Source organism: Salmo salar, chromosome 07, assembly GCF_965601325.2.
Source record: "Salmo salar chromosome 07, fSalSal1, whole genome shotgun sequence".
NCBI lineage: Eukaryota > Metazoa > Chordata > Actinopteri > Salmoniformes > Salmonidae > Salmo > Salmo salar.
The window spans coordinates 73,679,323-73,692,588 of NC_138297.1; the positions used below are offsets into that span (position 1 = coordinate 73,679,323).

The window sequence follows — 13,266 nt, forward strand, 5'->3', positions numbered from 1 at the left end:
GTTCTAACAACACATCTCCTGTTCTGACAGACTAGAATCACATCAACATCCTGCTAGTTCTAACAACACATCTCCTGTTCTGACAGACTAGAATCACATCAACATCCTGCTAGTTCTAACAACACATCTCCTGTTCTGACAGACTAGAATCACATCAACATCCTGCTAGTTCTAACAACACATCTCCTGTTCTGACAGACTAGAATCACATCAACATCCTGCTAGTTCTAACAACACATCTCCTGTTCTGACAGACTAGAATCACATCAACATCCTGCTAGTTCTAACAACACATCTCCTGCTCTGACAGACTAGAATCACATCAACATCCTGCTAGTTCTAACAACACATCTCCTGTTCTGACAGACTAGAATCACATCAACATCCTGCTAGTTCTAACAACACATCTCCTGTTCTGACAGACTAGAATCACATCAACATCCTGCTAGTTCTAACAACACATCTCCTGCTCTGACAGACTAGAATCACATCAACATCCTGCTAGTTCTAACAACACATCTCCTGTTCTGACAGACTAGAATCACATCAACATCCTGCTAGTTCTAACAACACATCTCCTGTTCTGACAGACTAGAATCACATCAACATCCTGCTAGTTCTAACAACACATCTCCTGTTCTGACAGACTAGAATCACATCAACATCCTGCTAGTTCTAACACCACATCTCCTGTTCTGACAGACTAGAATCACATCAACATCCTGCTAGTTCTAACAACACATCTCCTGTTCTGACAGACTAGAACCACATCAACATCCTGCTAGTTCTAACAACACATCTCCTGTTCTGACAGACTAGAATCACATCAACATCCTGCTAGTTCTAACAACACATCTCCTGCTCTGACAGAAGACACAGAGCGTACCCCTCAGTTTCTTGGCAATTTCTCACATGGAATAGACTGATGAGTTTCAGAAGAAAGTTCTTTGTTTCTGGCCATTTTAAGCCTGTAGTCCAACCCACAAATGCTGATGCTCCAGATACTCAACTAGTCTAAAGAAGGCCAGTTTTATTGCTTCTTTAATCAACATGACAGTTTTTCAGCTGTGCTAACATAATTGCAAAAGGGTTTTCTAATGATCAATTAGCCTTTTAAAATGATAAACTTGGATTAGCGAACACAACGTGCCATTGGAACACAGGAGTGATGGTTGCTGATAATGGGCCTCAATTCGCCTATGTATATATTCCATAAATAATAACATGTTTCCAGCTACAATAGTAATTTACAACATTAACAATGTCTACACAGTATTTCTGATCAATTTCATGTTATTGTAATGGACCAAAAATGAGCTTTTCTTCCAAAAACAAGGACATTTCTACGTGACCCCAAACTTTTGAACGGTAGTGAATATGAAAATAAAGGTAAATACATATTTCAATGTCCAGATGTAGAAAGTTATGATTTACCAATAATTTACCAATTTATTCATTAATTTAGTAACACCATCCTCATAAGTTATACTATTAAAGATATTCTGCAACGTAAACCTATGTAAGCTGCCTATCAATAGGCTACTGATGCTCTACTGGCAGATTTTGCATTGCAATTGTCCAGTAATGCAACAACACCAATGAATAACAGATTCCTCAAAATTGTTGAGTGTTTTTAGCTGAAAGACCGAGCTAACAGTTTCTTATTTTGTTGCAGATACTGTGTGAGGGCTTGGCTCCTCTAGTGCCTCACAGAGGTGGACGAAAATAGGGTGTAGTCCTCCCTGAGGCAGGAGAGTTTCAGGGGAGTGGCGGACCGGTTCAAGCTGCCGCAGCTGAGCTAACATTCCGAGAATGTCCACCCAAAATTTTGGGCAGATTATCCCCCAGGCAATCGATCAATTTCACCCTTTCTCCCTCCTCTTGCGTGTAAATCGTCTTGCACCTATCGTATTCGGGCCCAGCTATGAATAAAAACATAATTTGACTAACACTATTAGCTTGCGGTCCAGTAGGATCTCTCTCTCTCTCTCTCTCTCTCTCTCTCTCTCTCTCTCGTGCCTGTCAGTAATAGCTGCACCATAGACCTACAGTACCTAGTGAAAGTGTACACACCACAGTTGTCAGATTTTGCTGCCGTGAAATTAAATCTAAAAAGGGATTAAATTAGATTTTTTTCCCTACAGAGCCACACAAAATAACAAATTTAAAATGAAGATGTCTTGATTGTGTTTGTCTTCACACCTCAAGAGTGAATACTTGGTAGAAGACCCTTTGGCAGCTATTACAGCTGTAAAGCATTCTGAGTAAGAAGTCTACACCAGTCTTAGGGCAACATACAGTATGTCATGTATTGTTATAAAGAATTGAATCATGCAATATTAAATTAGGCTCAAACTTGGTGAAGGCTACAGGACTGAAAGCCTTTGAATGCAAACACACTCATGGGTGGTACTGGTAACACAAACATGTACTTGAAAGGCACCCTGGGAAATCTGCAAATGACCCACTCGGCAAAAAACTGGTTGAATCAATGTTGTTTCCATGTCAATTCAACAAATAACCCACTGGGCAAAAAAAACGGGTTAAATCAACGTTGTTTCCACGTCAATTCAACAAAATAAATAAATGTGATGACGTTGAATCAATGTGGAAACCTGATTGGATTTGTAAAAAGTTAAGGAATGTTGTAACCTTTTAACCTATATCCAATAATATAAATCAATATTAGACGTTGAACTGATGCCTGTGCCCAGTGGGAAGGCTTTTCATCCTACAGTGTTAAACAAAATCCAAAACCTTTTCAGACTGCAGTGGTTCCTCAGAAGGAGGAAGGAGAGAACCGTCCTCCTCAGTGAATTTCATGATTTTTTAAAAACATTTATAAAAGTTATCATTTTTAGATAAACTATAGTAAATGCATTCACATGTCACCAAATAATTTATTAAAACACACTGTTTTGCAATGAAGGTCTACAGTAGCCTCAACAGCACTCTGTAGGGTAGCACAATGGTGGGTACATTGACTTCAATACAAAACCTAGGAGACTCATGGTTCTAACCCCCTTCCATAGACTTACACAGTAATTATGAAAACTTCCGGAAGACGTCCTCCAACCCTTCAGAGCTCTTGCAGCATGAAATGACATGTTGTCCACCCAATCCAAGGGTCAGATAATTAATCTTGTACTGAACACATAAGCTACAGCTAGCTAGCACTACAGTGCATAAAATATGGTGAGTAGTTGACTCAAAGAGAGAGAAAGACAATAGTTTCAACAAATACATTTCTTCCAAAATTAAGGAGAAGCATGAGAGAGAGACTTTCAGTTCCACTTACTAAGATAGCAAATGTAGCTAGCTAGTTTAACGTACTCAGACACCCTGCTCAAAAAGAGGGATGCTATGTTAGCTAGCTGGCTATGACTATTCAACACAACACTGGAACTCAAGGTAAGCTTTTTGTTTTCCAAATGTATTGCACAGGGGCCTGCCGGTGTAAGTGCTAAACTTCTTACTGACTGTACACTGTAATGCTACTGCATGATTGTTGCAAGATTACTAAGTCGTTAGTTATATTAGATGTGTTGACTATGACGTTACGTTAGCTAATAAGGTGACAACGATGTGGGCTGTGTGTAGCGATTATCATATTGTCTGGTTTGGAAAGTTTTTTTCACCTTATCATATACAGCTGATGTCCACAAGTGAAGGGAGAAGATGAGAGGAGGTTAGCACATAGATGCGAGAATGAATACAATGTGGCTGCTATGAAAGTGAACTTTGTTTAGGGGTGTATTCATTTCTCCGATTCTGTTGAAAAAGATTCTTAAATAGAAGCAAACGGAACGGGGATAAACATACCTGAATTCGACCAATACAAACTTTAATTTGCAACTGTTGGACTAATGATTACACCCTAGATCAGCTTCAACTAGATGCAGGAAAGAGTGTGCAAAGCGATATTGAATGTGTCACTGTCTGTCACCTTGGTTACTCCAAATTCTCTCGACCTCTTCACCTACATTGTAAACTTTCATTCATAGGCTAGGTTGTAGCAACCTTATGATGTGTGCAGGGACAATTTGAGTGTAACATATACGCAGGGAGTCAGGAAGCAGGTGCAGAAGATGAGATAAATGAAGAAAATACAAAACAGGAGAAGTGTACTGAACGTAACCTAAACCAAGTCTGTCTGATGACTGAGGCTACAGAGGGCTATACATATGAGTAATCAGGGTGGCGATGAAGTCCAGGTGTGCTTAACGATGGTTGCCAGGTGTGCGCAATGTGGGTTGCCAGGACCGGTGGTCGGTAGACCGGCGACGTCACACGCTGGAGGGAGGGAGGAGTAGGTGTGACATGGAGTATCACGTAGTAGCCTAAACCTATCCATGTTACATTGAGCTGAGTGAATGGAATATGAATGACAGTAATCCAATATACTGTTATAGAAACAAGGCCATGCTCATAAAACAAATGATCATCCTCCCTCGTCTTAAACGGCGCCGACCGCCACTGTTTCCGCCACTGTTTAAGAGGTATATTTTTGCCACTGAAAGGAACAAACGGCTTTGTCACTGTGGTGGTACCATAAACGAGCATTTGTGTACAGACTTGAAATCATTGGCCGCTTTAGTAAATGGATCACGAGTCACTTTAATAATGTCAATTTAAGAATGCTTACATATCTTGCATTACATTTACATTTACATTTAAGTCATTTAGCAGACGCTCTTATCCAGAGCGACTTACAAATTGGTGCATTCACCTTATGATATCCAGTGGAACAACCACTTTACAATAGTGCATCTAAATCTTTTAAGGGGGGGGGGGGGTAGAAGGATTACTTTATCCTATCCTAGGTATTCCTTAAAGAGGTGGGGTTCCAGGTGTCTCCGGAAGGTGGTGATTGACTCCACTGTCCTGGCGTCGTGAGGGAGCTTGTTCCACCATTGGGGTGCCAGAGCAGCGAACAGTTTTGCCTGGGCTGAGCGGGAACTGTGCTTCCTCAGAGGTAGGGGGGCCAGCAGGCCAGAGGTGGATGAACGCAGTGCCCTTGTTTGGGTGTAGGGCCTGATCAGAGCCTGAAGTTATGGAGGTGCCGTTCCCTTCACAGCTCCGTAGGCAATCACCATGGTCTTGTAGCGGATGCGAGCTTCAACTGGAAGCCAGTGGAGAGAGCGGAGGAGCGGGGTGACGTGAGAGAACTTGGGAAGGTTGAACACCAGATGGGCTGCGGCGTTCTGGATGAGTTGTAGGGGTTTAATGGCACAGGCAGGGAGCCCAGCCAACAGCGAGTTGCAGTAATCCAGACGGGAGATGACAAGTGCCTGCGCCGCTTCCTGTGTGAGGCAGGGTCGTACTCTGCGAATGTTGTAGAGCATGAACCTACAGGATCGGGTCACCGCCTTGATGTTAGTGGAGAACGACAGGGTGTTTTCCAGGATCACGCCAAGGTTCTTAGCACTCTGGGAGGAGGACACAAGGGAGTTGTCAACCGTGATGGCGAGATCATGGAACGGGCAGTCCTTCCCCGGGAGGAAGAGCAGCTCCGTCTTGCCGAGGTTCAGCTTGAGCTGGTGATCCGTCATCCACACTGATATGTCTGACAGACATGCAGAGATGTGATTCGCCGCCTGGTTATCAGAAGGGGGAAAGGAGAAGATTAATTGTGTGTCGTCTGCATAGCAATGATAGGATAGACCATGTGAGGATATGACAGAGCCAAGTGACTTGGTGTATAGCGAGAATAGGAGAGGGCCTAGAACAGAGCCCTGGGGGACACCAGTGGTGAGAGCGCATGGTGCGGAGACAGATTCTCGCCACGCCACCTGGTAGGAGCGACCTGTCAGGTAGGACGCAATCCAAGCGTGGGCCGCGCCGGAGATGCCCAACTCGGAGAGGGTGGAGAGGAGGATCTGATGGTTCACAGTATCAAAGGCAGCAGATAGGTCTAGAAGGATGAGAGCAGAGGAGAGAGAGTTAGCTTTAGCAGTGCGGAGAGCCTCCGTGACACAGAGAAGAGCAGTCTCAGTTGAATGCCCAGTCTTGAAACCTGACTGATTAGGATCAAGAAGGTCATTCTGAGAGAGATAGCAGGAGAGCTGGCCAAGAACGGCATGTTCAAGAGTTTTGGAGAGAAAAGAAAGAAGGGATACTGGTCTGTAGTTGTTGACATCGGAGGGATCGAGTGTAGGTTTTTTCAGAAGGGGTGCAACTCTCGCTCTCTTGAAGACGGAAGGGACGTAGCCAGCGGTCAAGGATGAGTTGATGAGCGAGGTGAGGAAGGGGAGAAGGTCTCCGGAAATGGTCTGGAGAAGAGAGGAGGGGATAGGGTCAAGTGGGCAGGTTGTTGGGCGGCCGGCCGTCACAAGACGCGAGATTTCATCTGGAGAGAGAGGGGAGAAAGAGGTCAAAGCACAGGGTAGGGCAGTGTGAGCAGGACAAGCAGTGTCGTTTGACTTAGCAAACGAGGATCGGATATCGTCAACCTTCTTTTCAAAATGGTTGACGAAGTCATCCGCAGAGAGGGAGGAGGGGGGGGGGGGAGGGGGAGGAGGATTCAGGAGGGAGGAGAAGGTAGCAAAGAGCTTCCTAGGGTTAGAGGCAGATGCTTGGAATTTAGAGTGGTAGAAAGTGGCTTTAGCAGCAGAGACAGAAGAGGAGAATGTTGAGAGGAGGGAGTGAAAGGATGCCAGGTCCGCAGGGAGGCGAGTTTTCCTCCATTTCCGCTCGGCTGCCCGGAGCCCTGTTCTGTGAGCTCGTAGTGAGTCGTCGAGCCACGGAGCAGGAGGGGAGGACCGAGCCGGCCTGGAGGATAGGGGACAGAGAAAATCAAAGGATGCAGAAAGGGAGGAGAGGAGGGTTGAGGAGGCAGAATCAGGAGATTGTTGGAGAAGGTTTGAGCAGAGGGAAGAGATGATAGGATGGAAGAGGAGAGAGTAGCGGGAGAGAGAGAGCGAAGGTTTGGACGGCGCAATACCATCCGAGTAGGGGCAGAGTGAGAAGTGTTGGATGAGAGCAAGAGGGAAAAGGATACAAGGTAGTGGTCGGAGATTTGGAGGGGAGTTGCAATGAGATTAGTGGAAGAACAGCATCTAGTAAAGATGAGGTCAAGCGTATTGCCTGCCTTGTGAGTAGGGGGGGAAGGTGAGAGGGTGAGGTCAAAAGAGGAGAGGAGTGGAAAGAAGGAGGCAGAGAGGAATGAGTCAAAGGTAGACGTGGGGAGGTTAAAGTCACCCAGAACTGTGAGAGGTGAGCCATCCTCAGGAAAGGAACTTATCAAGGCGTCAAGCTCATTGATGAACTCTCCAAGGGAACCTGGAGGGCGATAAATGATAAGGATGTTAAGATTACATTATAAGCATTACTCATCTCATATGTATATACTGTATTCTATTCTTGCCGCTGGGTCATTGCTCATCCATATTTTTATATGTGTATATATTCTTATTCCATTCCTTTACTTAGATTTGTGTGTATTAGGTAGTTGTTGTGGAATTGTTATATTACTTGTTAGATATTGCTGCACTGTCGCAACTAAAAGCACAAGCATTTTGCTACACTCGCATTAACATCTGCTAACCATGTGTATGCGTTTGATTTGATGTGTACCTTTTCAAAATATATGCTTATGTATCTGTACTAAGGCAAACATATCTTAAAACCAGTTTTTTCTTTGTCATTATGCGGTATTATGTGAAGATTGATGAGGGGGAAAAAACGATTTAAATCCTTTTTAGAATAAGTCTGTAACGTAACAAAATGTGGAAAAAGTCAAGGGGTCTGCATACTTTCCAATGCACTATATATAGTGTATTTGTATTTATTATAGATCTCCATTAGTTCCTATCAAGGCAGCAGCTACTCTTCCTGGGGTTTATTATGGATCCCCATTAGTTCCTGCCAAGGCAGCAGCTACTCTTCCTGGGGTTTATTATGGATCCCCATTAGTTCCTGCCAAGGCAGCAGCTACCCTTCCTGGGGTTTATTATGGATCCCCATTAGTTGCTGCCAAGGCAGCAGCTACTCTTCCTGGGGTTTATTATGGATCCCCATTAGTTCCTGCCAAGGCAGCAGCTACTCTTCCTGGGGTTTATTATGGATCCCAGTTAGTTGCTGCCAAGGAAGCAGCTACTCTTCCTGGGGTTTATTATGGATCCCCATTAGTTCCTGCCAGGGCAGCAGCTACTCTTCCTGGGGTTTATTATGGATCCCCATTAGTTGCTGCCAAGGCAGCGGCTACTCTTCCTGGGGTTTATTATGGATTCCCATTAGTTGCTGCCAAGGAAGCAGCTACTCTTCCTGGGGTTTATTATGGATCCCCATTAGTTCCTGCCAAGGCAGCAGCTACTCTTCCTGGGGTTTATTATGGATCCCCATTAGTTCTTGCCAAGGCAGCAGCTACTCTTCCTGGGGTTTATTATGGATCCCCATTAGTTGCTGCCAAGGAAGCGGCTACTCTTCCTGGGGTTTATTATGGATCCCCATTAGTTCCTGCCAGGGCAGCAGCTACTCTTCCTGGGGTTTATTATGGATCCCCATTAGTTCCTGCCAAGGCAGCAGCTACTCTTCCTGGGGTTTATTATGGATCCCCATTAGTTCCTGCCAAGGCAGCAGCTACTCTTCCTGGGGTTTATTATGGATCCCCATTAGTTCCTGCCAAGGCAGCGGCTACTCTTCCTGGGGTTTATTATGGATCCCCATTAGTTCCTGCCAAGGCAGCAGCTACTCTTCCTGGGGTTTATTATGGATCCCCATTAGTTGCTGCCAAGGCAGCAACTACGCTTCCTGGGGTCCAGCAAATTTCAGGCAGTTTATACAATTTCAAAAACATTACCACAAAATCCATTATGTACATGTGTGTATAGTGCATATGCTAACGAGTGTGTGTGTATGCATGTGTCTGTGCCTATGTTTGTGTTGCTTCACAGTCCCCACTGTTCCATATGGTGTTTGTTTTTCTGTTTTTTAAATCTAATTTTACTGCTTCCATTAGTTACTTGATGTGGAATGTAGTCATGGCTCTATTTAGTACTGTGTGCCTTCCATAGTCTGTTCTGGACTTGGGGACTGTGAAGAGACCTCTTGTGGCAAGTCGTGTGGGGTATACATGGGTGTCCGAGCTGTGAGCCAGTACTTCAAACAGACAGCTCGGCGCATTCAACATGTCAATACCTCTCATAAATACAAGCAGTGACAAAGTCAATCTCTCCTCCACTTTGAGCCAGGAGAGATTGACATGCATATTAGTAATATTAGCTCTCTGTGTACATCCAAGGGCCAGCCATGCTGCCCTGTTCTGAACGAATTGCAATTTTCCTAAGTCCTTTTTTGTGGCACCTGACCATAAGACTGAACAGTAGTCCAGGTACAACACAACTAGAGCCTGTAGGACCTGCCTTGATGATAGTGCTGTTAAAACTACTTCAGGATTGGTGGGTCCCCTGAGGGATGTTTGAGCTAACGTAGGCTAATGTGATTAGCATGAGGTTGTAATTAACAAGAACATTTCCCAGGACACAGACATATCTGATATTGGCAGAAAGCTTAAATTCTTGTTAATCTAACTGCGCTGTCCAATTTACAGAAGCTATTACAGTGAAATAATACCATGCTATTGTTTGAGAAGACTGCACAGTTTTGAACATAGTTATTAATAAACACATTAGGCACATTTGGGCAGTCTTGATACAAAATTTCAACATATGCAATGGTTCATTGGATCAGACTAAAACTTTGCACATACACTGCTGCCATCTAGTGGGCAATATCTAAATTGCGCCTGGGCTGGAATAATACATTATGGCCTTTCTCTTGCATTTCAAAGATGACGGTACCAAAAAAATACAAAAAAATGTTGTTGTTTTTTTCTTTGTATTATCTTTTACCAGATCTAATGTGTTATATTCTCCTACATTCCTTTCACATTTCCACAAACTTCAGTGTTTCCTTTCAAATGGTACCAAGAGTATGCATATCCTTGCTTCATTTTAGGCTAAAATTTAAAAAGGGGCGGATCCTTAAGAGGTTTTAATCATACACCTCATATCCTTGTCAAAGGGGAAAAGTTGTTTTTAGTTAGGTGATAGAAAATATAACATGTAGGGAAATACACAAACATTCTGAAAGTGGTTAAATATTTATTTCAAGAAAAATACACAATCGTAATATTTTTAAAAATATATATATTTATTGAGATTGTTCCCAGTAATCAACATACACAGTAGATAGGCTACAGAATACAGGATGAAAAAGGTAATGAAAAAACAAATATTTTCTTATAAGGGAAGAACGTTTTTATCCCAAAACTACAACAAACTAACTGATACAATTTAAAATAATAGTTTTATGGCAGAAAATGAGTGGCGCCAGGCAGCTGTACAGATACCCAATGTCACCTTTTATGCCTTTCCCTAACCTTAACCCAAACCTCAGTGAAACTATACCTGAACTTAACCTTAACCTAACATTAACCATAATCAATTAATTTCAAGCACTATGCCTAAATTACGTTTTTCTTCTGCCGGTCGAATATCCACTTCCAAGTCCTATTCATTGGGACGAATTTCAGCATAGTTTTTAACGATGGAAGAGAAGCGAATGACTTTGACCTCATTGGTTTTGGTCTTCTTGTCATCCCACTGGTACTCTGGAGACAACAGCTTGCTGGGCTTGTTGTAAAGCAGGTACCTGTTGAGGTGACTCTCCTCCTGCCAGGCAGCCTCGATGGAATTCCTCGCGTCCTCTTCAAGCTGGTTCCGACATACCTTTGTTAGTGTGTACACATCCTCCACGGACCCTCCGAACACAGCCCCGGCGTAGTAGTAGTCTCCCTCATCCATGGGGATGTAGGCTGTCGAGGCTGGGCGCCGTTCGGATGTGAAGTGGTCACGGGTCTGCTGGTAAAACCATGGGTGAATCACAGCAACCAGCCTGCCCAGAGACTCGGCCCCCCAGCGAGCGTGGAACTTGCTGTCCACGTCCAGACAGAAGATGTAGTCGGCCTCCCTGCTGATCTGACGTTCGATGGCTGTCTGGATGATCTCCATCCTCCGGGCTGATATCTCCTGCCAGCGGTTTGAACCTGGGACCTGGATCACACTCAAATGTCTCCCCTGGGACAGGTTCACTGATGGAACATCATCGGGACGATCAGTGAAAACGTAGTAGCGCACGTTGAAGTCGACCATGAAGTGCTTCTCTGCTGTCTCCAGGAAATCTTGGAGAAAGCGGACGTATCTGTCAGAATTTAAAGACACACAGGTAACTGACAAAATATAGGAAACATCAACATAAAGGGTACTTAATAAGAGAGTTGGGCCACCACCAGCAGCCTTGGGCCACCACGAGCCACCTTGGGCCACCACGAGCAACCTTGGGCCACCACCACCAGCCACCTTGGGCCCCACCAGCAACCTTGGGCCACCACGAGCCACCTTTGGCCACCACCAGCCACCTTTGACCACCACCAGCCACCTTGGGCCACCACCACCAGCAACCTTGGGCCACCACCAGCAACCTTGGGCCACCACGAGCCACCTTTGGCCACCACCAGCCACCTTTGGCCACAACCAGCCACATTGGGCCGCCACAACCAGCCACCTGGGGCCGCCACCACCAGCCACCTGGGGCCACCACCAGCCACCTGGGGCCACCACCAGCCACCAACAGCCACCAGAACAGCTCTAATGCACCTTGGCAAAGATTCTACAAGTGTCTGAAACTCTATCGGAGGGATAATTTGGTGTTTTGTTGATGGTGGTGGAAACACTATCTCAGGCTCATTTGGATTGAGATCTGGTGACTGGCATATGGTTTACATCGTTTTCATGCTCATCAAACCATTAGATGACCACTTGTGCCCTGTAAATTGTTGATCTGGGGGCATAGCCATGGTAGCAAAAAGAATGACTGAAATAATGGTCAGCCCAGCCTTTTTATACATGACCGTTAGCATAATGGGATGTTCATTGCTTAATTAACTCAGAAACCACACCTGTGTGGAAGCACCTACATTCAATATACTTTGTATCCCTCATTTACTAGTGTTTTCCACTATTTTGTCAGTTACCTGTACATAACATAAGGGTTTAAGGTGCCTTGCTCAAGTGCACAATGGCAGTATCAGGCTCCTGCGATTCTGATGCCAGAAACCCTCTGTAACTGTATGGTCATTCTCATAGGACTGTATAGGACCTACTTAACCGTTTCTGAACAGAAATTACAGTCTACCAGGAAATAAACAAAGTACAGTTATTCAAATCTTAGCCAAGCTGTGAATCATGACATCATGATATTGTATTACCTGCCATGTGACATTAGCTGGTTAGGTCCTCATACACTGAGTGGTTTTTTGTTGTCTTGCCCATTCACCATCGGAATGGCACACATACACAATCCATGTCTCAATTGTGTCGAGGCTTAACAATCCTTCTTTAACCTGTCTCCTCCCCTTCGTCTACACTGATTGAAGTGGATTTAACAAGTGACATCAATAAGGGATCATAGCTTTCACCTGGATCACCTAGTCAATCTGTTATGGAGAAAGCACGTGTTCATAATGTTTGTACACTCAGTGTAGTTTCAATGTTGTAAAAATAATGATAGTTTAACTTCCCTTTTGAATATTTGGGAAAAGTTGTAGGCTACTCACTTTCCAACGGCAAACACTGTGGTTGCTATGGTGAGGTTCATGGACTTGTAGATTATGTCAACGAGGTCAGGGTCAAAGGTTCCTTCCCAGACGATGGGTGCCAACCATGGGGTGACTGCCACCACATCAGTACGACTAAAGAAACAGAACAAGATCAAGCCTGACTGTGTTGTACTGATTATGATCTCAATGTTTACAGATATTCAGATCAAGCCTGACTGTGTGGTACTGATTATGATCTCAATGTTTACAGATATACAGATCAAGCCTCACTGTGTGGTACTGATTATGATCTCAATGTTTACAGATATTCAGATCAAGCCTGACTGTGTGGTACTGATTATGATCTCAATGTTTACAGATATACAGATCAAGCTGGAATGTGTTGATTACTTCAATTTCTCAAACATATGACTATTTTACAGCATTTTAAAGACAAGACTCTCTTTAATCTAACCACACTGTCCGATTTCAAAAAGGCTTTACAACGAAAGCAAAACATTAGATTATGTCAGCAGAGTACCCAGCCAGAAATAATCAGACACCCATTTTTCAAGCAAGCATATAATGTCACAAAAACCCAGAAGACAGCTAAATGCAGCACTAACCTTTGATGATCTTCATCAGATGACAACCCTAGGACATTATGT

General features: G+C 44.1%; 1 protein-coding gene across 1 annotated transcript; it reads right to left on the minus strand.

Moving 5' to 3' along the window:
* Positions 1-10,137: 10,137 nt before the first annotated feature.
* LOC123738258 (globoside alpha-1,3-N-acetylgalactosaminyltransferase 1-like) lies at positions 10,138-12,746 on the minus strand. Its single transcript, XM_082978077.1, has 2 exons — positions 12,617-12,746; positions 10,138-11,202 (listed from the first exon to the last, which is right to left on the minus strand). Exons 1-2 carry the CDS (start codon positions 12,655-12,657, stop codon positions 10,512-10,514), a joined length of 732 nt encoding a protein of 243 aa, XP_082834203.1. The 5' UTR covers positions 12,658-12,746; the 3' UTR covers positions 10,138-10,511.
* Between the last annotated feature and the right edge of the window lie 520 nt (positions 12,747-13,266).